We start from the raw sequence: 22,263 nt of genomic DNA on the forward strand, positions 1-22,263 counted from the left end.
AATTTTCTTGTAGACGGCTGGGCTAGCTGCACCCCTCCCCCTTGCGCCCCCCAGGACTCCCCCCACTCTGCCTGCCCCCCCTCTACACCCTGGGGCACACAGTGAAGGGACACACAGTCTAACTCACACAAGGACCCTTGGCGGCTCTGGGCAGGCGCAGCCTCAGAGATTCAAACTTTCCACTATCCGGATGGGGCCACTGAGGCCCAGAGAGGGGCGGGAGCTGGCTTGCGGGTGTTAGGGCGGGCGGAAGAGAGGGAGAGGGCAGAAGTGGAGGGGAGACCAGGGGCAGGTGGCCTCTGATTGCTAGTCCAGGGACGGGGCCCCGGAATTTGGTCCTGAGCCTTCCTCAGCCTGGAAAGGGATCAGGGTGGCAGCTGTTGTGGATTTCTGGAAGGGCTTGATCTAGGCTCCCGGGCACTCCGGGTGCCCCACCTCCCAGCCCACTGCAGCCTCTTTTCCCTAAAAAAGAGGAAGCGTTCCTGTCTGTGTGATCTCAGGCTGGGACTCAGCTGGGGGCTGGCAGGACGCAGCACAGATACCGGGGGTCCTCCCCAGCTTGCCTGCCCCGAGCTGAGGCTCAGAGAAGCTGATTCAGAGAGGAGGAGCCAGCGAGTCATCCTTGCTCCATCTGAGCAGGTCCCCTAGGGTGCAATAACTGCTCTGAGGGTGGCCACTTCCTCGGGGCTGAGCCCTGTGCTGGCCACTTACAGGGGTAACTGGGTCAGCCCGCCAAGCGTCCCAGGAAGAGGCCGTCATCAGCCCTGGCATCCACGCCATCACTGGAAGCTCAGCCACTTCCTGAGGGCCCAGATGAGCCCAGGGCCATAGCACGACACCTCCTTCCTGTTGGGTGGGGTCCCATTCCTCCCCCGGCCCGTGTACCCAGCCTCGGTCATGGGGAGACTCCTGCAAGAGCAGTTTTGGGGAGACAAACGTGAGGGTTTAGACGGGGCGAGAAACCGAGGCAGGGAGCGACACTGAGATCTGCGAAGGAGAAGAGGGAAGAAACGAAGGCAGGCAACACGAGACAGGACAGAACTCCACTGAGAGGAAAAGAAAGATGCGTAGAAAGAGAAACAGCTCAACAGGGCAGAGGCCGAGGGCGGGCCAGGGAGAGGCGGGGCCGTGAAAGGAGAGCAGGGGTGAGGTCCGAGGGTCCCGCGCACCCGGCCAGCTGCTGTTTAGGCTTTTGGTGCTCAGCTTCAGGCCATCAGGCAGGTAAGGGTCCAGAAAGTTCTGCCAGGGGGAGTGGCTGGGCCCAGACCCCTCTTCTGTTCACCAGCATCAGTTCAGGGACCCCTGGTCAGACCTGGGACACAATGGTGGCCTGACCAAGCCGCCTGCCTGCAAGAAGCTTCCAGGCTGGGCCACGGCCAAGGGAGAAGTAAGAAAAGCAGGGCCAGGTCGGGAGCTCCGAATCCTTCTTGTTTTCCTGGGTGAGGCAGTTGCAGATGGTTGCGAGCAGGAGATTGGAGAGAACACGTGCCCTTCCAGACACGGGGAGTCAGTTTTGCTTGTTTGTTTGTTTGTTTGTTTTTTACTGTTTATTGGCGACATAGTCAAACATCTCTGGGTCGCCCCACTGAGCTTCAGCGTCCCCCGACGCAGCTGGGGAGGAGGGGAAAGAGGGTCCAACCCACGTATAAAACACTGCTCCACGAAAGAAGCTAGTTGAAGACGACCACATATTGCATGATTCTGCGTGAAATGTCTAGAACAGGCAAATCTACAGGGACAACAAGTAGATTTGTGGTTTCTTAGGGCCAGGGGGGATGGTGGTGGATAGAGTGGTGACAGCTAAAGGTATCAGTTTTCTTTTGGACGTGATGAAAATGTGCTAAACTCGACTATGATGATGTTGCGGCCTCTGTGGATATGCTAAATAAAAACCATTGAGCTGTACACGTTAGATAGGTGAATTGTATGGTATGTAAATTTTAGCTCCATAAAGCTGTTTACAAAATTTTCAAATGAAAGGAAATAGGCACAAGGCATGCCCATTGCCCAGGGAGCCAAGTCGCTTACTGAGTAAGGTCCCCTCTGTGAGGAGGGGACTGGGGCACGCCAGGGCCACACACAGCACCAGAGGCTCAGGAAGGCTTCCTGGAGGAGATGACTTAGAGCAGACAAGTAGGGAAGAGGGACGGTGTTGGCGGAAGGCAGAGCCCAGGGCTAGGTGTGGAGGGCGTGGGGAGCGGGGACGCAGCGAGGTGGGAAGGCCGAGCGGTGGGCCGGCGCGTTCCTGGAGGGAGCAACTTGCGGGCGCTGGTGAGGCAACACCCTGCGCCTTGAAGCTCTTTCCCGCAGTTGGGGGGTACGTCTGGGGCAATATGTCCGCAAGTACGGTTTTTGCGCCTGGAAGGCTCTTGTGTCTGTGGTTTGCAGTCTGCAATAGGCCATAACTGCACACCCGGGCCAAGGCTCACTGAGTCACTGGGCCTGGCCCTCTAATTTGGGGGCCACTCCCAGACCAGCCGGCCTGCACCTCAGTCCTGGGCCTCCCCCTCCCCCTCCCTCTCCCCAGGCCTCAGCTCTCTCTGTGGCTGGACCCCAGCTTGAGCGGCGCTGAGAACAGCACGTCCCTGCTGGCCAGCGGAGCCGCAGCCTCCTGCCCTCTGGCCTTTCAGGGCTGCGAGGCGGCAGCAGGAGGCAGGGGAGGGCAGGCATGGGGGGCAAGGCAGGAAGGAAGAGCAGGCATTTCCTGAGGCCCCCGGGCCCCTGGAGGAGGCCGATGCACAGCTGTCTTAGCTCCACAAGAACCAGTGGCAGACAGGGCTGGCCAAGCGATTAGAGGTGGGGCCAGGGGAGGCGGGGGGGGGGGGGCAGCACCCTCTCCTAGCATGCCCTGCGCCTCTGGGACACCGCTGGACAGGCCCCCAAAGCCCCAGCCTGGACTCTTCCCCCCAGGTACTTCGGAGGGCTGGGTGATCCTGCCGGCACCAGCCCGCCCCTCAGCCCAGAAACCCCAGCAGGCCCCTTGGCAGAAGACCCCTCTGCCAGAAAGAGTAAAGACGCGGCTCTCTTGACCTGAGAAGCAGCCTGGTGGCCGGCTCAGGCTTCCCAGGAAAGCGTCCTGCCCCGGGGCCCCACCCGTGCCCCTGCCCGGGTCCTCAGGCCACACTGCTGTGTCCCGGCGCAGAGCAGCCAGGCCTCATCTAGGCCTTGTTGGGTCATTGCCGCCCCTGCCAACACCCTGGTGCCCAGCCCAGAGCCCCAGAGCCCAGGGCAGGTGCTGAAAGGTAGTGGGGCAGGGGTGCGGGGCAGGCAGAAGCCAGCGGTGGTGGGGAGAGAAACGTGCAGGGCGGAAGGGGGCTGAGAGGAGGGGCGGCAGGGCTGGTGAGCAGCTGTGGGTCCACCCCAGGCAGGGCCATCTAAGCCTGTTGCCATCCTGTAGGCCTGTGTGTGGAGAAGGACCCGGAGTCAGCTGCAGCCCGTCCCTCTGGCTTGCAGCTGTTGGTGCCCTGGCTTCAAAGCGAGAAGGGGAGGCCCCAGGACAGAAGCAGGGCACCCAGAGGGCAGGCCTCAAGCCTCTGATCCCCTGTGGGCACGAAACCCTGCCTTTGATGCGGGTCCCTGAAGGGCAGAGCCTGGGAGCCTGGGAGGTGGCCCAGTGGGCAGGGCTTCCAGGGGCTCAGAGGGAGCTCCTATAGAGGTGGTAGCAGCTGACAGAGATCACCCCCAACCCTGGGCTCCAGCCCACCCAGCTGCTCGGCCCATGAGTTTCTGGGCCCGAGAAAGAGCTGCCCGACCCTGACCTTCAGGGGCCCTCTGCCAGACCCCTTCCAGGGCCTTCCTAGCCTCCCTGCCCTGCTATGTCTGGCTGGTGCCCTGCTCACTCCCCTCTGCCTCTGCTCATCACTCCCCCTGTCTGTCTTGGGCTCCCCACTCCTTTCTCAGGTCTCCCCTCTGCATGGTCTGTCCCTTCCCTGGGCACTGAGCCAATCAGCCTCAACTTCCGCTGGCGCCCTTCACTCTCCTGGAGCACACCGGATGGGGCGCGGGGGGAGTTCTGGGAGGCGGCGGCTCTGCAGTGGCGCCCTGGGGCTGCTTTCCGACCTCTCCCTGGAGTGCTCCCACAGGGCTCTTGTGCGGCCAGCCCAGAGCAAGGCGTTGCCCACGGGAGTCCCCTTCCACCTCCAGGACCACTTTCCAGGCAGGGACACATCACACACATACATCAAGGTCACTTCTTGAGCGTGCCACCCTGCCTAGAACTCAGCTGAGATCCTGGAGAGGGCCCTCGAGGCTCCTAGGCGCTGCACCCCGGAACCCAAGCTGGCACCCCCGAATTCACGGCCCGCTGGTTTCATCCACCCCCGATCTCTGCACCCTTAGGGGCTGGGCAGGGGCAGGGCAGGGGCTAGGCCCACAGTCACTAGGGGGCGGCCCCTCGCACCTCACTGCTTCCTTGAGGCCAGAGTCATGACACCCTGGAGCCCCAAGGGGCAGCAGGTATAACGTGTGCTCAGGGGACCCTCTGGATGAGGATACTGCTAACGGGAGCCGAACGGCTGCGGAGCAGGCGAGCCTCCGCTCTCTGGAAGTTTACCAGCGCTGATGGCCGAGGCGTGGCCGGTGAAAGCTGGCACTCTCTATGCCAGAGCTTTTTTTGACCTTCCCCTGAGGACATAATCACACAGCGGCTCTATGTCCCGGGCCGCCAGGGCTGTAATTTCAGGGCTCGAAGGGGGCTCCGTGGAGGCCCGGCCTGTGTCTAGCTATCTTTAGAGAGGCACGCTCTGGGTGTGGCCAGACGAGGGAAGCTGGACCGGGGGCTGTGCCACAGGGAGGCATCTGTGGGCCTCCTGCGAAGCCAGCAAGACGCAGGGACGCCATGAAGCGCGGGGCCCCGTGGTCTTCCCCTGGGGGAGGCTAGCCCCCAGCAGCAGGGCCAGGAGGCTCGGGTGGGGGCCACGAGGGGGAGCAGGTGCAGGGCCGGGGGGCCAGGCGGTTTCTGGACTGGCCCCGCATGCCCGTCATGGTGGCACTGCTCACTGACACGTCCTTTGCCTCCCTCGCTCTCTTCCGCTCCTCCCTGGGCTTGTTTCTCCTGCAGGCCACGATGTGGGGCATGAGGCGGGAGGAAGGCTTCGAACCGGCTGTGCAGGAGTTGTCCTGCCCACCTGCCGGCAGCTCCAAGGGCTGAGTCCCCCATCTGCAGTGGAATTAACCCAGAGGGCCTGCTCAGTGGGGAAGTGCGAGCGGCGGGGGGTGGGGTCGCCCAGCCTGAACTTCCTGTGCCTCCCGGTGGGGGCCTGACCCCTGAGTGCAGGGAGGGGGCTGGGGGCTGACTGCCCTGGAGCAGGGGGGCCCGGGGCCAGGCAGCCATGCTGGGGAGGAGGGGTCGTGAGAGCTGGGAAAGCAGCGGGCGCTCCTTCAGGGCCAGCGCCTCAAGGGCTGCTGACCTCTGACCCAGTCCAAACAGGAAGTGTCATATCTGTGGGCCCGGAGGAGAAGGAATGCAGGGATGAGTCCAAAGCAAACACTCCGCCAGCTTCCCAGGCCTCTCCCCGCCCCCTTCCAGAGTCTGGCCTTCTCTCTGCTGAGAACTCACGGAGGGGGGGTGGGGGGACTGGCTACAGAATGGGACCGAAGCGAGACTCACGGTTCCCAGGCCCAGACCCCAGCCCAAGGTGCTGGCGGGGCAAGGTGTCGGCAGTGGGCACTTGGGGCCCTGCTTCCTTCACTGCGCCCACATCCAGCAGCACTGAAGGCCAGGGCCCATCCCCATCGGCCGCATCCTCCATGCCTGTCACTCGGCTGTCTTTCTCACCCCCATACCACCGTCCTTCTCCCTCCCCAGCACTGGGCGCGGTGACAGCTGCCGAGGCTGACACACTGACCACGCCCCGTTCCTGGGGGCCCCTCACACAGGCAGGGCAACTGTTCCAGGGGCCTCAGGGGGCTCCGCAGCTCCTGCGTCCCCACCCAGCACAGAGGATGGGTCCTGTCTTTAGGGCTCAGCAGACAGTCAGCAACTCCAGTCAGGGGGTGGTGACACCCTGCGTGCGTCCACTCCTGGGACAGGGATGCGTCCTGGACAAGAGGGTGGTGACACTGGGACTTCAGAACCCTGGCCAGGGTGGGTGGGGGTGGGGAGGCTCTCGGAGAAACTTCTAGAACCAGGCCCTCTTAACCCTCTGCTGACTAAGCAGTGTCCAGGATGTGGGCTCTGGGGGCTCCATGCACAACGGAGTGCCAGCGTGCACAGGCGGCTTAGATCCAGGAGGGAGGGAGGCTGGTGGAGGCAAAGTCCAAACCAGCGCCATGCCAGGCTGGGTCATTTACTAAGTTAAGGGGCCTCAGCAGTCAATGGGACATGGGTGCATCTGAAGCAGCAGGGTCTTCTAGATCTTTCTCCCAGTGGTGCAAAGATGCCCCGCCACCCACCCAGTCCCAAAAGAGCAGGGGGCGGGGAAGGCTGATGGGGCTAGGCGGACGCCCCCTCCCCCTGTTGGGGCTGGAGGACCACGCTGTGGTAGGCCCGGATGCAGGAGAACGTGGTGGGTGGGATATGACGCCGGTCTATAAGGTTGTTCTCCAGGTGCGTGGAGATGAGGTTGGAGTCCTGGGCCACGCGTGTGTCACAGATGGAATTCAGGGGCACGTGCCTGTGGAGTGGGGGTAGCAGGGCAGGGCAGAGGAGAAGAGACCCCAGAAAGGAGAGTCAGGCCTCAGGTGAGAGGAGAGAAAGAGGAGCCCGACAGCGAGGGGGTGGTGAGACCAAGGCAGAGACACCAGACCCAGGGTGGAGGGTCAGGCGGGTCGCTGCCACCACCTGCCACCTGCCCACTCGGGGCTCGGCCCTTGTTGCTCTGGGCCAGAGCCCTCCCAACCTCCGCCCGCCCACCCCCTGCCCAGATTCTGCTGTCTGCAGCTGTCCACCTTGGCTGCCCGGGCCTGCCAGCGGCTACAGCCTCCAGTCACGGCGACCAAGATGGGGAGGTGGGGGTGGTGAAGGATGCCCCCCACAGTCCCGCCCTCAGCCTCTGAGGCCCTTGGGTGACGAGCCCACAGGCCAGAGCACCTGGCCAACCTCCCAGGCTGGGCCTCCGGGCTTCAGCCGAGCTTCCTCCTGGGCTGGCGGTAGGGACGCGGGTGGGGTGGGGGGACAGCAGGATGGCCACAGGCCACGGCCCTACCTGATCTTGTGGCTCAGGCTCAGCACCTGCAGGGCCCTGAGGCCCAGGAGGCCCTGTGGGACGGCCTGCAGCTGGTTGTGGTCCAGGAGCAGCTCGGCCAGGGAGGCTTGCAGGCCCAGGAAGGACACGCCGCGGATGCCGTCCTCACGCAGGCTATTGTGGGAAAGATGCAGGACCTCCAGGCCCGGCTTCATGTGCATGAACACGTAGCCGGGGATGCGCTCGATGCGGTTGTGGTGCAGTGTCAGGCGGCAGAGGCCCCGGGGCAAGAAGGAGGGCACGTGCACCAGCCGGTTGTACGACAAGTCCAAGGCCTCCAGCTTCCCGCGGGCCCAGGGGTCGGGGTGGGGGTAGCTAGTGGCACAGCCCAAGGGGAGAGTGAGGGTTTGCCCCCAGATGGCAGCTGTGCTCTCCTCTGTCCGCTGAGGCTGGGAAAAGGAGTCTGAGGGGTCCTACCTAGCTCACCGCAGAAAAATAAGGCTCTGAGGGGTCAGGGCCAGGGAACCCTGAGGGATCGGGGAGGCGGGCAGTGAGCCCAGGTCACTCCATGGTGGGAAATCAAGAGCAGAGGGTGGTGATGCTTCTAGAACGGGTCCGAGCAAGGAAAGTGACTTCTCTCAGTGATATCCCCCAGCCCCTGTGGGTGGGGTCAGCCCTTTGGCCTTGGGATGGGAGCCGTCCTCAGTCCACGGGGGCGGGGGCTCCGGTGCCTCCCAAGCCTGCCGAGCCACCGGCCTGCTCCCCGTCTACCAGCTGGAGAAAAGCTGGGTGGCCGCCAGCCCCCTGCCCAGGCCCCGCGGCGGGAGTGGAACACGGCTGGGCGGCCCCTCCCTAGGCTGCTGTCTGCTTTCCTTTGCCCCCTTGGCAAGAGGGGGAGAGGAAAGAGGAATAATTAAACCCAAACGTCCTGGTAACTTTTTCCTGGAACACGAGGACGCAGGGTGGGAGGCTCCAGTCTCTGGAATGGCAGGTTGGACTGTCAACCCCTGCCTCCCCCCAGCCCCCCACCCCTGCCCTGCCTCGGTGGTCTTCAGATCCCATGGACTGTACTTCCCCAGCACTTCAGCTGCTCCCGGGGTCACATCCTGACTCCTTAGGCAGTGCCTGTAAGGGCCCTGTCTCCTCCTGGGCCCCTCCTGCCAGCGACCCGACTCAGCAGTCCAAATGAGATCATGGGTACTCATCCTGGACCCTTCTTCCTGTAGTGGGGTGAATAGTGGCCCCCCAAAGATATGTCTACCCAGAACCTGTGAATGTGGCCTTATTTGGCAAAAAGGTCTTTGTAGATGTAAGTGAAGGATCTTGAGATGAAATCATCCTGGTTTAGGATGGGCAATGCAATGGTAGGTGTCCTTATAAGAGATGGAAGAGGAGAGACACAGACACAGAGGAGAAGCCACGTGAAGACAAATGCAGAGACTGGAGGGATGTGGCCACAAGCCAAGCGGCACCTGGAGCCCCCAGAAGCTGGAAGAGGCAGGAAGGACCCTCCCCTAGAGCCTGCAGAGGGAGCACGGCCCTGCCACACCTTGATTTTGGACCTCTGACCTCCAGAACTGTGAGGCCATAAATCTCTGTTGTTTGAAGCCACCCACGTTGTGGTACTTTGTTACGGCTGCCCTGGGAAACTCACATGCCTTCTTCCCATGGCTGCCATCTCCTCCATGCCCCTTCCTGCCCATGTGGCTTCCCACCACCCAGCCTGCCCCTCCATCTGGGCCCACGGCACCTCCGGGCATGGGCAGGGGAGGGGGTTTCTGTGGTCTTGGGGATTCTGTCGGGTGGGAGGGACAGAGGGAAATCTTGGAGGAGCAGGTGTGGCTGAGGGCCCAGGCCACCCTGAGCCCTGGGCCGGGAGGCAGGTGACCCTGGTGACCCACCAGAGACCAGGCCTGAGCAACAGCGCCCTCCCTCAGCCCTCGCGGCCTTCCCTCCTGACTCTCTGCCTCCTTAGGGAGCATCCTCTCTCTCTGGACTCCACAGCTCGGCCCGCGGGGGCGGAGCTCGGGCGGTGCCAGGGTGGACGGCAGCGCACTCACGGGAGATCGAGCCAAGCGCGGGGCGCCAGCCGGTCCTCCTGGAGCCGGTTGTTGATGAGAGCCAGCACGCTGAGGCTGCGGCTGCGGTTCCGTGTGCCCTCTGTCACCTCCTCGATGACGTTGGTGCCCAAGGCAGCTCCTAGGGCCAGGGCTCGGGGTGAGCGCCCCACCCACCACTCGCTGGCAGCCTGGCCGGGTCCCCTGCCCCCTTCCACTGGGTCCCTCCGTCTCTGCCCCTCTCAGGGCCATGGCCAGCTGTGCAAAGGATCCCAGCGACACCCGCAAGCCCTGTCATGACTCTTCAGAGCCCCACAGGACACAGGCTCAGAGAGTACCGCCAAGCACAGGGGATCATGCGGCCCAGAGAGGCCATGAGCCGTGTGCAGGGACACCCAGCGGGTCCAGGACAGTCCTCGAGCCTCAATTTTGGGCTCCAGGAAGGTCAGGTCAGGCGGAGGAAAGGCCCTTTGGTGCGCAGGCCTTGTGGGTTTATCGTCAAAATTCCCCCCCGTGGGCAGCTCTACCCGCCGGCCTGGCTGGCGTGGGCAGACGCTCCAGTCTTTCGGCCACAGCTTTGCCTCTTGTGGCCTCGGGGCTCCCAGCTCACCTGCAGGGAGGCTGGTAGGCCGGGCGGGATGGTCCGCAGCCGGTTCCGGTCCAGCCTCAGGTAGAGCAGGCTGCGTAGGGGTTGGAAGGCCAGCGGGGAGATGTTCCCATCGTGCAGCCGATGGGAACCCTTCCACCTCCAGTGTGAGCAGCTGGCCGAGCCCTGCGGACGGCGGGTAGAGGGGCAGGTGAGCTGACCGCCGAGCTCAGAAGGCCTGCTGGGAGCTGCCCACCGCAGCTCCAGAGACCCCCCGGCCCTCGGAGCCGGGGCCGCCTTCCTGGGCTGGCGCTCCCACGTCTGCCCTCCAGCCAGGCCGCCTTGGACAGCCGCTGCCCTCGGCCTCCGTGGCTGCTCAGGCCCAGCCCCTTTGGCCCCTGTCCCCGGGGGCCTGGCCGCACCCCGGAAGCTGCTGCGCTGCAGGCCCTGCGGAAGGTTGTTGTTGAGGTTGAGCTCCTGCAGGGAGGCAGGCAAGGCCGGCACCGTGGAGAGTGAGTTCCCATCCAGGTTCAGCCGCGTCAGCCGCGTCAGACTCTAGGGGGCTGGGGGAGAAGAGGGCGCTGGAGACTGGGGTGTTGCTGGCTGGCACTAGGCCTTCCGGGCATGGCTTTGGGCTCATCCTGCCCAGGGAGCCCCCCATTTGGTTGCATTGTGGCTTCCTGGTTCCCTCTTGGACCAAGCCTGTCTGGGGGTTTCGGGGACTCCCCTAAGTTTCTCCCAGGAGTGCTGCTTCCTTGTGGGGCCCAAGGATCTGTGTTGCTCCCCATGCTCGTAGCTATGGGCCGCATTACCCCAAATCATCAAAGCCCGCGGCGCTGGGTTTCTGCACAGCTCCCACTCCAGGTAGGGCAGGGGGGCGGGCAGAGGATGCCCGGGGCCTCTTCCCGCGCCACCCCCCAGGACAGCGGGATGAGGGGCTGCCGCGCACCTTGAAGGCATCGGGGTGCAGGCCAAGGGCATCCAGCTTGTTCTTGTTCAAGTCCAGCCACTCCAGGTTGGGCGCTCCCAGGAACGCGTGGGCCGGGATCTCGGCAATTTCATTCTCTGTGCGCACACGGGGCAGCCATTTTCCACGCCCCTCTGTCCCCCTCCCCTTTGCCACTCTACCTCTCCCACGCGGGCCGGAGGCAGCAGTGACACTCTTTGAAGGAGCTGGCTCTTCTGACTGTCCCAGGTCAGAGGGGAGGCGGGCCGACCCCAGGCGCGGTGGCGTGGCAGCCACAGTGGCCAAGGGACCAAGGTGTATGGCCTTCTCACCCCTGCCACGGGAGTGGGTGCAGGGAAGAGGGGACACCCACCTGCCAGGTAGAGCGTCGTCAGGCTGGGGTCGGACAGGGCAGGGACGTGTTTCATCTTGACGTTGCCACAGGCAATGGCCGCCTGGGCCAGGAGGCAGGAGGCCGGCAGGGAGGGCACGGCCTGCTCCATAGCGCCCGGGTCTGCAAGCCCATGGCCGTGCCCTTGCCTGCTTCCAGGCCTTTTCCGCCCACGACCTGTGGTCTCCGAGTTGCCGCTGCCACCTTGGCCTCGGGTGTGATCTTTCTTTCGACGCCAGCCTCCAGGGCTGGGTTGCTGGGAGGCCCCTGGAGGATGAGAGATGAGGCCCCAGCCTGGCCACATAGAAACAGGGGCCCGCCGAGGGGCAGGGGCTTGCCCGGGGCTCCCTGGACCTGCCGGTGACTTGGCCAGCTGAGCTGGGACAACAGGCCGCTGGGCCTCCTTCCCTTGGCACCAGATCGGGGCCCTGAGGCTGGGGGAGGGGACCTGCCCTGGGAGGGTTCCCCACTTGCCCACACACGGGGCCGCTCAGCTTGGGCACGTTGAGAGCGCGGTGGGGTCTCAGTGGCTGGGGACGTTAGTATGATTGGCGGAGGTTGGCTCTTGCCTCGGCCACTTCACCCCCTGCAGGGCCCATATGGGGGCTGCCTGTCCCAGCTGGTCCTCACCTTTGGGGGGCCTCCTAGGCTCTGGGCCCCTTTTCCTGGCTTCCTGGCCCCCTGCCTGCCTGCCCTGGCCCTCCTCGGCAGCCACTGTCCCCTCTTGGGCTCGGGGGGTCCTGGTTGCCTGCAAGGGCCTGAGCTCGGCAGCCCGGGGCCTCGCCGCCCCAGGCCCCGCTGCGGCTGTGGCCTGGAGATGGGACTGCACAGCGCCGGCCCCGTGGTTGTGACCCTGCTCCTGCCCCCAGGCTGCTGGCGGCGTCGCCTTCCTCTGGGCCAGCCTGGGTCTGGCGGGGGCCTTCCAGCGCGGGGCTGGGGGCTGTTTGGGGGCTCTAGGGGCTCCCTCCTCGGAGGTGGGCCGCGGCCATGGCCTGTCCAGCTGCCCGTCACTAGGGCTGTCCGGGCCGCCGCTCCCGGGGGTGGGTCTCACTCGACCCGCAGAAGAAGCCGGTGTGGGCTGGGGTGCCTGGACCGCCATGTGGCGGGGAGGCAGCACCTCCTTCCCGAGCAGGGGATCAGCTGTCGGCCGGCCCGCCTCCCTCCTTCTGTCCACCCAGGCCTCACTTCTGCCCTCTTCTCTCCTCAGGGGCTCTCAGCCTTCTGTCACCGACCCCCAAGGCCACCAAGTGTCAGAGATTCCCTGATCTCCTCCCCGATTTTTCATGGTCCCAGAGTGGGGGACCCCGAGTGGGAGAGAGGGGGAGCGGAGAGAGCTCAATGTCAAGGGCAGGATGGGTCGCCCTGCCTGCCTCTCAGAACTCCTGGGGACCCTTCAGGCCTGTTGGGACAAGGCAGCGGCAGGTCCTGGACTCATGAGGGGGGACCTGTTCCTGTGCCCCCTGGTTCCCTGTGGGTTCTTCCTGGGCAGGGAGCGGTGGGCAGCCTCTGGGGAGATGAAGGAGTCGCTGGTGGAGGTGACGGCCCCAGTGGCTGCTGCGAGAGCAGGTTGTTAGGGGCCAGGCGAGCCCCGGGGCCACGCTGAGGGGCTTTCAGCCGCTGCAAAGGAGGGGCGGCGGCTCCCCGCCCTGGGCCTCCCCTCCACCGCATGGAGCCCCTCCTTAAGCAGCACTGACCAGGGGCCTGCCGTCTACAGGGGGTGGGGAATTGGGTCCCCCCACCGGCCCCTCCCACCCCACCCCTGGGCGGGGCCCTCACTTCCAGCGCCAGCTGCAGTGGCCCCTCCTAGGGGGCTGTCTCCCCTCCCCCGCCCCCACCCTGGGCAACCAGCGCGAGGGCCTCCCAGAGTCTGCAGTCTCCCCTCGCCCCCCAGGGAGGATTCCCTGAGGCTCATGGGTCCCTCCTGGCCCTGAACCGAACACCCACGGGGGGCACCTCGTGGGCAGCCTCAGGGTGACCCGCTCGCTCTCCCTCTGCCCCCGCCACGGGGGGTCCCGCTAGCGGGGCAGGGTCCCGTCCTGCCAGCCTCCCTGCTGGTGCTCCCTACTCACCGTCGGGGGGCCCAGACGGGCTGGGCAGCAGCGGCCGCAGGGTGGGAAGCCCTGTGGAGGCTGGCTGCAGCACGGGCTCTCTCAGGCCCGGCCCCTGCCTGGTCAGGGCCCCTCCAGGGCAGCAGCCCGCCCAGAGGGCCAGGAGAGGGAGCAGCGCGCTCTGCATGGCCACCATGCGCAGGCCGCCCGGGCCAGCGGAGGGGATGAAGGGCAGGGAGGGATGGCAGCGGCGGCCGCGGCAGGATGGGACACCAGGGGGGCGGCAAGTGACAGTCCGGATCCCTGAGCTACAGTGCTGGGATCCTCCCAGACCCAGCCCGGCCCTTCCCCAGGAAGGCTCCCCCCAACAAACGCCTCCACAGGCCTGCCCCCGACTCCCCCCAAGGTCCCCTGCTCCCACCTGAGGAGAAAGAGAGATTGATTTTTTTCTTGGACCCGAGCTCTCTCGCTCCTTTTCTGAGAGGCCTGTGTTCCTTCTCCACTGGCGCCGGCCCAGTGGCCCCCGTGAATGGGGCTTCTGTCTCCACACACAGGGGACCTGTGAGGCCCACCACAGAGGAGGCTGCCCGCCCCAGGCTGCCAGGTCCTTCCTCGGCGGCTGGGAAAGGAGAGGCGCCGGGCCCCGAGAGCAAGCCGCAGGCCCCAGTACCTCCAGGGTCCTCGGGAGAGGGGGCAGGTGCCAGGGCCACCGGGACAACGGCGACTCCGGCCCCTCTGGAGCCGGCCAAGCCTGTGAGCTTCCACCACAGGCACCGGTGCAGAGGCCTTCCAATTCCAGGGGAAACAGAACACAGGGGTAGCAAGCGTAGACCCCAGCCCCTGGGGCCCCAGGGCCGCCCGGGCACAGACCTCGTGCCTCAGACGGGGCTGGAGGATGCAGTTGAGCCCCTGCTCCTTCCACTGGCTCCCTGCCCACCTCTGGGCAGCTTCCCTTCCTCCAGGCGTCCACTTTCTCCTCTGTAAAATGGTGAGCAGGTGTACGTCCTGAATGCCACCTCCCACGCTCCCTCCCCCCACAGCCGAGTTGTGTGGGCCAGGGGCGGCCGGGTTCCTCGGGCACACTTGGCTTCGGGTGGCCTGAGAGTTCCAGGCCTCTGTGACGGCTGCCCGAGACGCCCCTATGCCTCACGGGTGCCCTCTCAGGCAGAGGGGTACCTGTGGGTCGGGGTGGGGCCTGAGAACAGGGGCTGTGGGCTGCAGCAAGCGGCAAAGAAGGGGTGTCTGACTGCAGGCCCCCCGGCCCGCCCTCAGAGGGCCCAGCCCCAGGCCCAGCTGTGGGAGCCGAGGGCGGGGGGGGGCTGGCAAACAGGCCGGGTCTCACCACATGGCTCTTTGGGGCCAGCCTTGAGGAAGCTTTTCCTACAGCTCTGTCCAGCATTGACTTATGTTTGGAAGCGATCTTAAAAAATGAGTTAATTGTGGGCAAGGCTTGGGTGGAGGGGAGAGGGGGAGGGGAGTGAGCAGCAGGGCCAGGAAAGCTCGTGGAGAAAGCGGGTCCCGTAGCCATCTGGGGTTCAAGGCACCATCGGGGCCACAGAGGAATGTGTGAGACCCAGGACAGGGCTGGGGGCAGGGCACAGAGTCCCCCACAAGCGGGTCTTCGTTGGGGTCTTCAGCGTTTGCCCATGTGGGCCTGGGGATCAGCCAGAGTCCCCAGCGCCAGCTGTACTGTGGCCGGGGTGTGGCAGGGACTCGCAGGGTCTGCCGGCACCCCCTCCCCTGTCCTGTCCAGGTCTCTGGTTTCAGGCCTGAATTTGGGGCCGCGCCGCACACAGACCAGAGACAGAGCCCGGCTGGGGATTGTAAGCAAGCCCCCTGGGCGCCAGGGATGAAGCCACCGTCTGCCTGCGCGCCCGTGGGTGACACAGGATGTGCTGGACGAGCGAGCACGACCCCCTCCCCCCTTGCGCAAAAGGAACCGAGGGGGTAGGGCTCGCCCAACTCCGATGCCAGACGCCAGGCCCCCTGCCTCCTGCCTCCTGGTCGGGCATCACTTGAGGAGGTGGTAGGACCCAGCCTGGTGCGGGACCCTGTAGCTGGACTGTGGCGGGAGCCCTGGCTCTGACCCTCCCCCTGCCTAGGGATGGATTCTGGAATCCTGGCCCCCAACCCATTTCCCCTGTTCGCGCCGCTCCCCAGGCGCTGACTAAACATCCTGCCATCTGGTTCGCATCAGCAGGGCTGGAGGTGGGGGAGGCCTACTCCCAGGTTTCTCTGGCACAGTGGCCTGGAGGAGGGAGGGACCCCCGCTCCTACCCACCTAGGCAGGAAGGGGCGAGGCCTGGAGCACTCTCAGTTCCCCAGGTCCTGTGGAGTCCTGTCCTCGCTGCCCTTCCCGCACCGGGGGCCCTACTCGGTCCAGTGTCAGGGCGCCTGGCCATCGTGGGGACCCGCACAGAGCGAAGCCAGCTTGCGGGCTCAGCAGGACCAGAGGTGCCGTCCTGCCCCGCCCCTCTTGCACACACAGCTTGGTCGTGGACTTGGGCTGCGACAGGCAGGGCCCCTGGCCAACACTAACCCTGAGCTTGGTGTCTGGAGCGCAGGGCGGGAAGCTTGTCAGGATTTTCCAGGAACCAGAGCTGCAGCCTGGGTGTCGCTGGAAGGGTTTTGGGCTCCCAGCTCTGCCCTGGACGGCCTGGCCATGTGACGTCAGGAGGAAGCCTCCCTGCTCAGGGCCTCAGTTTCCCCGTCTCAATGTGGTGGCTATGGGCTGCTTAGAAAGTTCTAGAATCTGAGAACTGGAAGGGGCCTAGAGAAGCTGCATAAGATGATCACGGTTGCTTCTGGCTGCACAATCGCAGGGTTCTGAGGGCTAGGAAGGGACTCCTGCCCCCTCTCCTCCTGTCCTTCCCTTACACGTGGCCCACTGTCCACACACTCTTGCCCCCCAAGAACACACGTACCCTCACAAGTCAGGACACATTCCCTCACAATTGGCAGCCCGGAGGATGCCAAAGCAATGCCCTTTGTCCCTTAAGCCTCCTGAGAACTGCACAGCGGAAAGCTCCCCTCCTGTCAAGGGAGGATTGGAGAATGGATTCTTTGCTCACAGAACATTCCTGAGCCCCTGTGGTGGGCCAGGCACCGTTCCCCAGCACAGCGTGCAGTACAATGGTGAACTACATGGCCAGCTCCCCTGTGCTCACAGAGCTGGCCGTCTAGTGGGGTGCACGAGGACCCCATCAGAAGGAAACGGCTGGTCAGGGTGACTGCAGGAAGAAACACTTTCGACAGGGGATCAGATGAGGACTGTGAGAAAGTGACATTTGGGTGGAGATGTGAGTGAAAAGGAGATAGCCACGCAAAAAGGGCTCCAGTAAAGAGCCCTCCTAAAAGGAGGGACAGCAGTGCAAAGGCCTTGAGGCAGGCAAGGCTTTGGCCCAATTTGAGAACCAGCAAAGAGACCAGTGAGGCGGAGCGGGCTAAGTGAGGGGTGAGGGTGGGGAAGGGCAGGAGGGCCAGCTTGATAGGGTATCAAAGGGTGGCGGGTGGACTTGCCTTTGACCTTGAGGGAAGCAGGGAGCCACTGTGGACTTCTGAGCAGAGGAGTCACACATGATCTGACTCTTTAAAAAAAATTTGTATCGAAGTCTAGTTGATTTACGACGTTGTGTAAATTTCTGCTGTCCCGCAAAGTGACTCAGATACACATATATATATTCTTTCTTTCTTCATATTCTTTTCCATTACGGTTTATCACAGGATATTGAATATAGTTTCCTGTGCTATAAAGTAGGATTGTGTCGTTTATCCATCCTATATATAATAGTTTGCAGCTACTAAACCCAAACTCCCAATCCTTCCCTCCCTCCCCTCCCCCACCAGTGGCAACCACAAGTCTGTTCTCTATGTCTGTGAGTCTGTTTCTGTTTCATAGATATGTTCATTTGTGTCGTATTTTAGATTCCACATATAAGTGATATCATATGGTATTTGTGTTTCTCTGACTTACTTCGCTTAGTGTGATAATCTCTAGGTCCATCCACGTTGCTGCAAATCCATGTTGCTGCAAAGAATTTCATTCTTTTTAATGGCTGAGTAATATTCCATTGTATATATGTGCCACATCTTTATCCATTCCTCTGTCGATGGGCACTTAGGTTGTTTGCATGTCTTGGTTATTGTGCATAGTGCTGCTATGAACATGGGGGTTGCATGTATATTTTCTAATTAGAGTTTTTGTCTTTTCCAGTATATGGTCAGGAGTGGGATTGCTGGATCATATGGTAGTTCTGTTTTGTAAGGACCCTCCATACTGTTCTCCATAGTGGTTGTATCAACTTACATTCCCACCAACAGTGCAGGAGGGTTCCCTTTTCTCCACACCCTCTCCAGCATTTATTGTTTGTAGACTTTTTGATGATGGCCATTCTGACTGGTGTGAGGTGGTACCTCATTGCAGTTTTGATTTGCATTTCTCTAATGATTAGTGATGTTGAGCACCTTTTCATGTGCCTATTGGCAATCTGTATGTCTTCTTCGGAGAACTGTCTATTTAGGTCTTCCGCCCATTTTTCGACTGGGTTGTTGGTTTTTTTGGTTATTGAATTATATGAACTGCTTGTATATTTTGGATATTAAGCCCTTGTCAGGCGCATCATTTGCAAATATTTTCTCCCAGTCCATAGGTTGTGATCTGACTTATATCGTAAAAGGGTCCCTCGGGCTACAGGGTGGAGCACAGACTTGTTGGGGGCACAAGGGCAGAAGGAGGGAGTCAGCGTGGAGGCAGCTGCACCCTCCACGGGAGAGGTCACCGTGTCTGGCCCAGGGTGGGGCGGGCTTGTGGGAGAAGTGGGTGGAGCCAGAACGCTGTGGGTGGAGCGAGCGTGGGGCAGAAGCTGGGGAGGCCAGCTCCTGACCTCTCAGGTGGGAAGCTGGTGATCAGACAGCCAAGCGGTAACATCTATAAGGCAGTTCTGTGTATGAATCTGGAGCTCAGGGCCAAGGTCTGTGCTGGCAGGCCTGCCCTCCCGCTGTCTGTCATTTGACAAGTTCACTGAGCCCCTCCTATGTACCAGGCCTTCTGCCAGGGCCCAGGGCAGAACAGTGGCTCTGCAGCCAAAGACACACCCTTGGGGTGACCCCCAGAGCAAGGGAACAGGCCTGCTCTTGTGCCTTCCACAATGTGTCCCAGTAACATCAAAGCCTGTGTGTGTGTGCGTGTGTGTGTACAGATGTGCACATGGATGCCAGGTCTACCCGTGGGGGGCGTATGTGGGAGGGTCTCTCCAGCATGTGTTTGGGCATCTATTGTATATAAATAAAGGTACAGTGGCTTTTTCCCTCTTCAGACTCGGAGAAGAAGAAAGCCAAAGTTTCCATGCCCTCTTCCTGTTGCCAGCAGTTGCTCCCTTAGAGAAAACCCATCTTGTTTTAATGCCATTAAAACCTCAGAGGATCTGGTCCCAATTAAACAACTTTTCTTGCAGATGCTTTTGTGAAAACTAAATACATCAGGCGATCCGGACTCATGTGTCATGCTTCCTTGCTTGAGACCTAGCGCTCCTGAGGGAGCAAACCATGGAGGTGGGGGGCGGGGGGAGACACTGAGGCAGAGACAGAGAAAGAGGGAGGAAAAGGGAACACAGAACCCCAGTGATGGCTGGGGATGCAGTGGTGGGTAGTAAGAAGTCCTGGCGGTCAGCGGAGAGAAGCCGGCACCTTCAGCTGCTGGGCTGTGGGCATCCCTGGGGAGGGTGCCAGTGGAAGGTGGGCCGGAGGAGGTGGAAAGCAGCAAGAGTGGTTTGGGGGCAAAAAGGTCCCAGGTGGCCGATGTGGCTGGGTCGGGGGAGCAGGGCCATGGCTGGGATAGGGGCACGTGAAGGCCGCTTTCCCATCCTCCTTCCCGTCTGAAATTCCAGATGGTTCTTGCCAATAACGTGGGCCCTGCCTGACTCCCCGTAGAAGTTGCCTCTGCCCCTCCAGGTGGGCATGGAGGGGCCTCAGACATGGGACAGAGTCTGGGCAGACACTGGGGCTCGAGGGAGGGCTGGGGGCGAGGGAGAGGGAAGGCGAGGTCCACCGCCCGCCGCCGGCCCTCCCGAGTGGGCACGTTCACGTTCCAGTCCTGGCGCCCGCGTCTCCAGCTCCAGACGCATGTGACTCAGCCCCGCCGGTCTTGCCAAGCCGTCTAGACCCGAGCGTCTCCCCGTGGAGGGGGCCGTCCCGCCCGCCATTTCCTCCGCCGCCGCCCGGGGGCCGCCGAGCCCCCAGCGCGTGTGCAGCCGCGCGTCCCCGCCTCGCCCGCGCCGCGTGCACGCGCCCCGGCTTGTTCACCCTTCTCTGCGCTGGGCGCGTGCGCCTGGATCGCCAGAGACCCTGAGCGCGAGGGCGCGAGCGGGGAGCCCCCAAACCCCCAGAGGCCCGGTCAGCCCCGCCCCCCTCCCCCGTGGCTCACCCCAGGATCCACCAGGGCCGGGAGCGACCTGGTGGGGACAGCCCCGCCCACGCAGCCTGGCTGCGTCCGCACCGGCACAAGCGCCTCGGGCCTCCAAGCGGACCCGCAGACCCTCGCAGGCCCTCGGAGTGGGCTGGGATCCGATCCGGGTCCTGGGCATACGAAACGTGCTCTTGCAGGAGCTTGTGGCCTGGGAGCGTGTGGGGTCCTCTGAGCTCCCAAGGGCCCCTGAGCAGCAGGACGTGGGGGTGGGGTCCTAAAGCAGGAGGTCCAGGGTTTGACCTGCTGTGAGGGCAGCCTTGCCTAGGTGTCCCATGGGCAGGGAGCCACCTGCCCCTCTCAAGGGCTGGCTCTTCAGCTGCCCCTACCTTGGGCTGCTGTGGTCCCTGCCCCAGCATAGGGATCAGACGCGACAGGAAGAGGAGGCCAAGGTCCCAGGGCAGCTTCTCCATCCTCTTGGGCCGGTAGTCTCTCAGTGTGGACACAGGCCTAGAATGAGAGCATTCCGGAACTGGCAGTCACCAGGCAGCTCCTAGGTTGACATTCTTATCCACCCAGTGCTAGGACCAGAGACCACTAGACTGCCCCCAAGACTACCCTCGTGGCAGGCCCACGTCTGTCGGGCCCATAGTGGCAGCTCTGGGGCCCTCCAGACTTCTGCCACCCCCGTAGCTTGTGCTTGGCCAGGCCAGTTCCCAGGGCCTCTGGGATGCTGAATGACAGCCACCCGAAGGAAAGTTGGTGTCATTCTTGTTCCTGGAACCCTTTGGGTCTCATTGCTCAGGTCAAAGTTTGGGGTCCCTGCGGCCTTGAGGCTCTTCCCAATCTCATTTGCAAGCGCCCCCCACTTTCCTGTTCTCTACCCCTCCTCCCATCTGCGTGAAGATGGTTTGTTTTTGAGTGGGCTTCCGGCTGGCACAGATGGCGTGGGCTGGCTGCAAGCCCCAGGCACCTGGGTGGATGGGTGACCAACAGCCCAGCCTGGCGGCTCAGTCTCGAGCAGATGAGAGAGGTTCGGGAAGGGGGAGCGGGGGAGAGCGAGGGGAGAGACAGCCCTCTCACTTCGCCTCTCCTGGAGAACCTTGAACTCAGACCACCCTCAGCCTGGCCTCATTACCCTGCATCATTTCTCCCCCAGATCCAGTGCCAGGCCCTGCCACTTACTTCTCCCATAGAGCTTCTCATCCCATAACTAACAGAATTCTTCCCCTGAAACCTCTCTCCCTCTGTCCCTCTCTCTCTCACACATACGCTCTCCACCTGCCTTTTCTCCAGGAGCCTGCATTTGGTGCTCACCAGAGGATGTGGTGAGGAGTCCTTTAATCTCCTTTTCTTACTGGGGAATCTCAGGGGTGGGGAAAGTGGGAGCTGGAGGGACCCCCCCCCCCCGTCCCTCAAAAGCTCCCGTCTTTGGGAACAAGGCCTTCAACCCCTGTCAGATGCAGCAGAAGCCAATCCGCCTTCTCTTCCTTGCTGGAGAGGTAACACTTGAACTTCAGCTTTCTTCGACTGGCTGTTGGGGGGTCAGATTCCCCCAGCACCCTGGGGTCTGCTGCTAAAGGCAGCTGGAACGTCGGGGCTGAGATGCTCTAGGGGCCCTTCCTCTTGCCCGATGACCTGCGCACCTCTGGCCAACAGTCCACTGCTCCAGGGCAGCGAGGCCATGGGGTGAAGCCACCTGCTTGGCTATACGTTCCTGTGCCCGAGGCACCAGGCGAGGTGCGTCACGTGGCTGGCTGCCTCAGCCACCGCTGCTTGCTGCCAGCCCATCCCTGACACAGTGAGGCCAGTACCTGTCAACTGGTCTCATTTTCCAACCTGTTTTCCAAGCACTGACACATGGCCAAGTTTCCTCCATGATCAGGAGGTTGGCTCAGTGCTCGGGTCTGCTCAGGGCCCCACAGCCTCTGCTGACATCTGCCCCCCAGCTGCATCCCCTCCCAGGTGGACCTGTCCTTCAGCCCCGTTTTCAGCCCCTGACCGGCCCAGGCCTCCCTCACAGAAGCCAGGGGCTCTGGGCAGGGATGCGCCCTACAGAGCTGTCCACTCCCTGCTCGCCGTAGCAAGCCACCCCACATCCCTCCCTGCCTCCTTGAGCTTGCATACATCCCGAGACAGAGAGCTCCTCCTCTCTTTCCAGGCAGCCAGTTAGTGTTTAGACAGTGCCCTCTGAGAGAAGCACTTCTTTGTATTGAGTTTGAGTCCACATTTCCAGAAGCTTCTACCACTCGGCAGCCCTTTCTCCCCCCTCCTAGAGAGGCCCAGTAGTCTCTGTTCCCATCCCAGCCTCCAGTCTTTCCGGTGGAGGACGCCTGGGAGGCACCACGATTCGGGGCTGGGGAGGCTGCGGCCTGCTGCTGCGTCTTCAGCTGCCATGTCCATGAGCTTAGGGCTGGCCAGCGGGTTCTCCATGCACGGGACGAAGCCCATGACCCTTTAAGATGGTCTTCTCCCATCAAGGCCCTGACAATCCCACAGTCCCACCCTGTGCCATAGACAGAGCTGCTGAGTCGGGGAAGGGCTGTTTAGACTACTGGCTCCGTGGAGCTGGGTGGAGAAGGGGAATTTTCTTCCAGAATACACAGGGGCTGGTTTTTCCCCGAGCCTCAGGAGCAGAGGATATGCGGAGGGTGGGGAAGGCCACCGCACTGCCATGGTTTCTCCCGCCAAATTCCCTAGTCCTAGGAAAG

General features: G+C 62.8%; 1 protein-coding gene across 1 annotated transcript; it reads right to left on the minus strand.

The window, feature by feature from the left end:
• Window positions 1–6,433: 6,433 nt before the first annotated feature.
• On the minus strand, window positions 6,434–11,216 carry LOC109549540 (extracellular matrix protein 2). The gene is given in 8 exon segments (XM_019932432.2): window positions 6,434–6,614; window positions 7,146–7,465; window positions 9,181–9,320; window positions 9,788–9,917; window positions 9,919–9,953; window positions 10,190–10,322; window positions 10,717–10,832; window positions 11,087–11,216. Coding segments are annotated over 8 exon segments (1,185 nt in total).
• Between the last annotated feature and the right edge of the window lie 11,047 nt (window positions 11,217–22,263).

Source organism: Tursiops truncatus, chromosome X (genome assembly GCF_011762595.2).
Source record: "Tursiops truncatus isolate mTurTru1 chromosome X, mTurTru1.mat.Y, whole genome shotgun sequence".
Lineage (NCBI taxonomy): Eukaryota > Metazoa > Chordata > Mammalia > Artiodactyla > Delphinidae > Tursiops > Tursiops truncatus.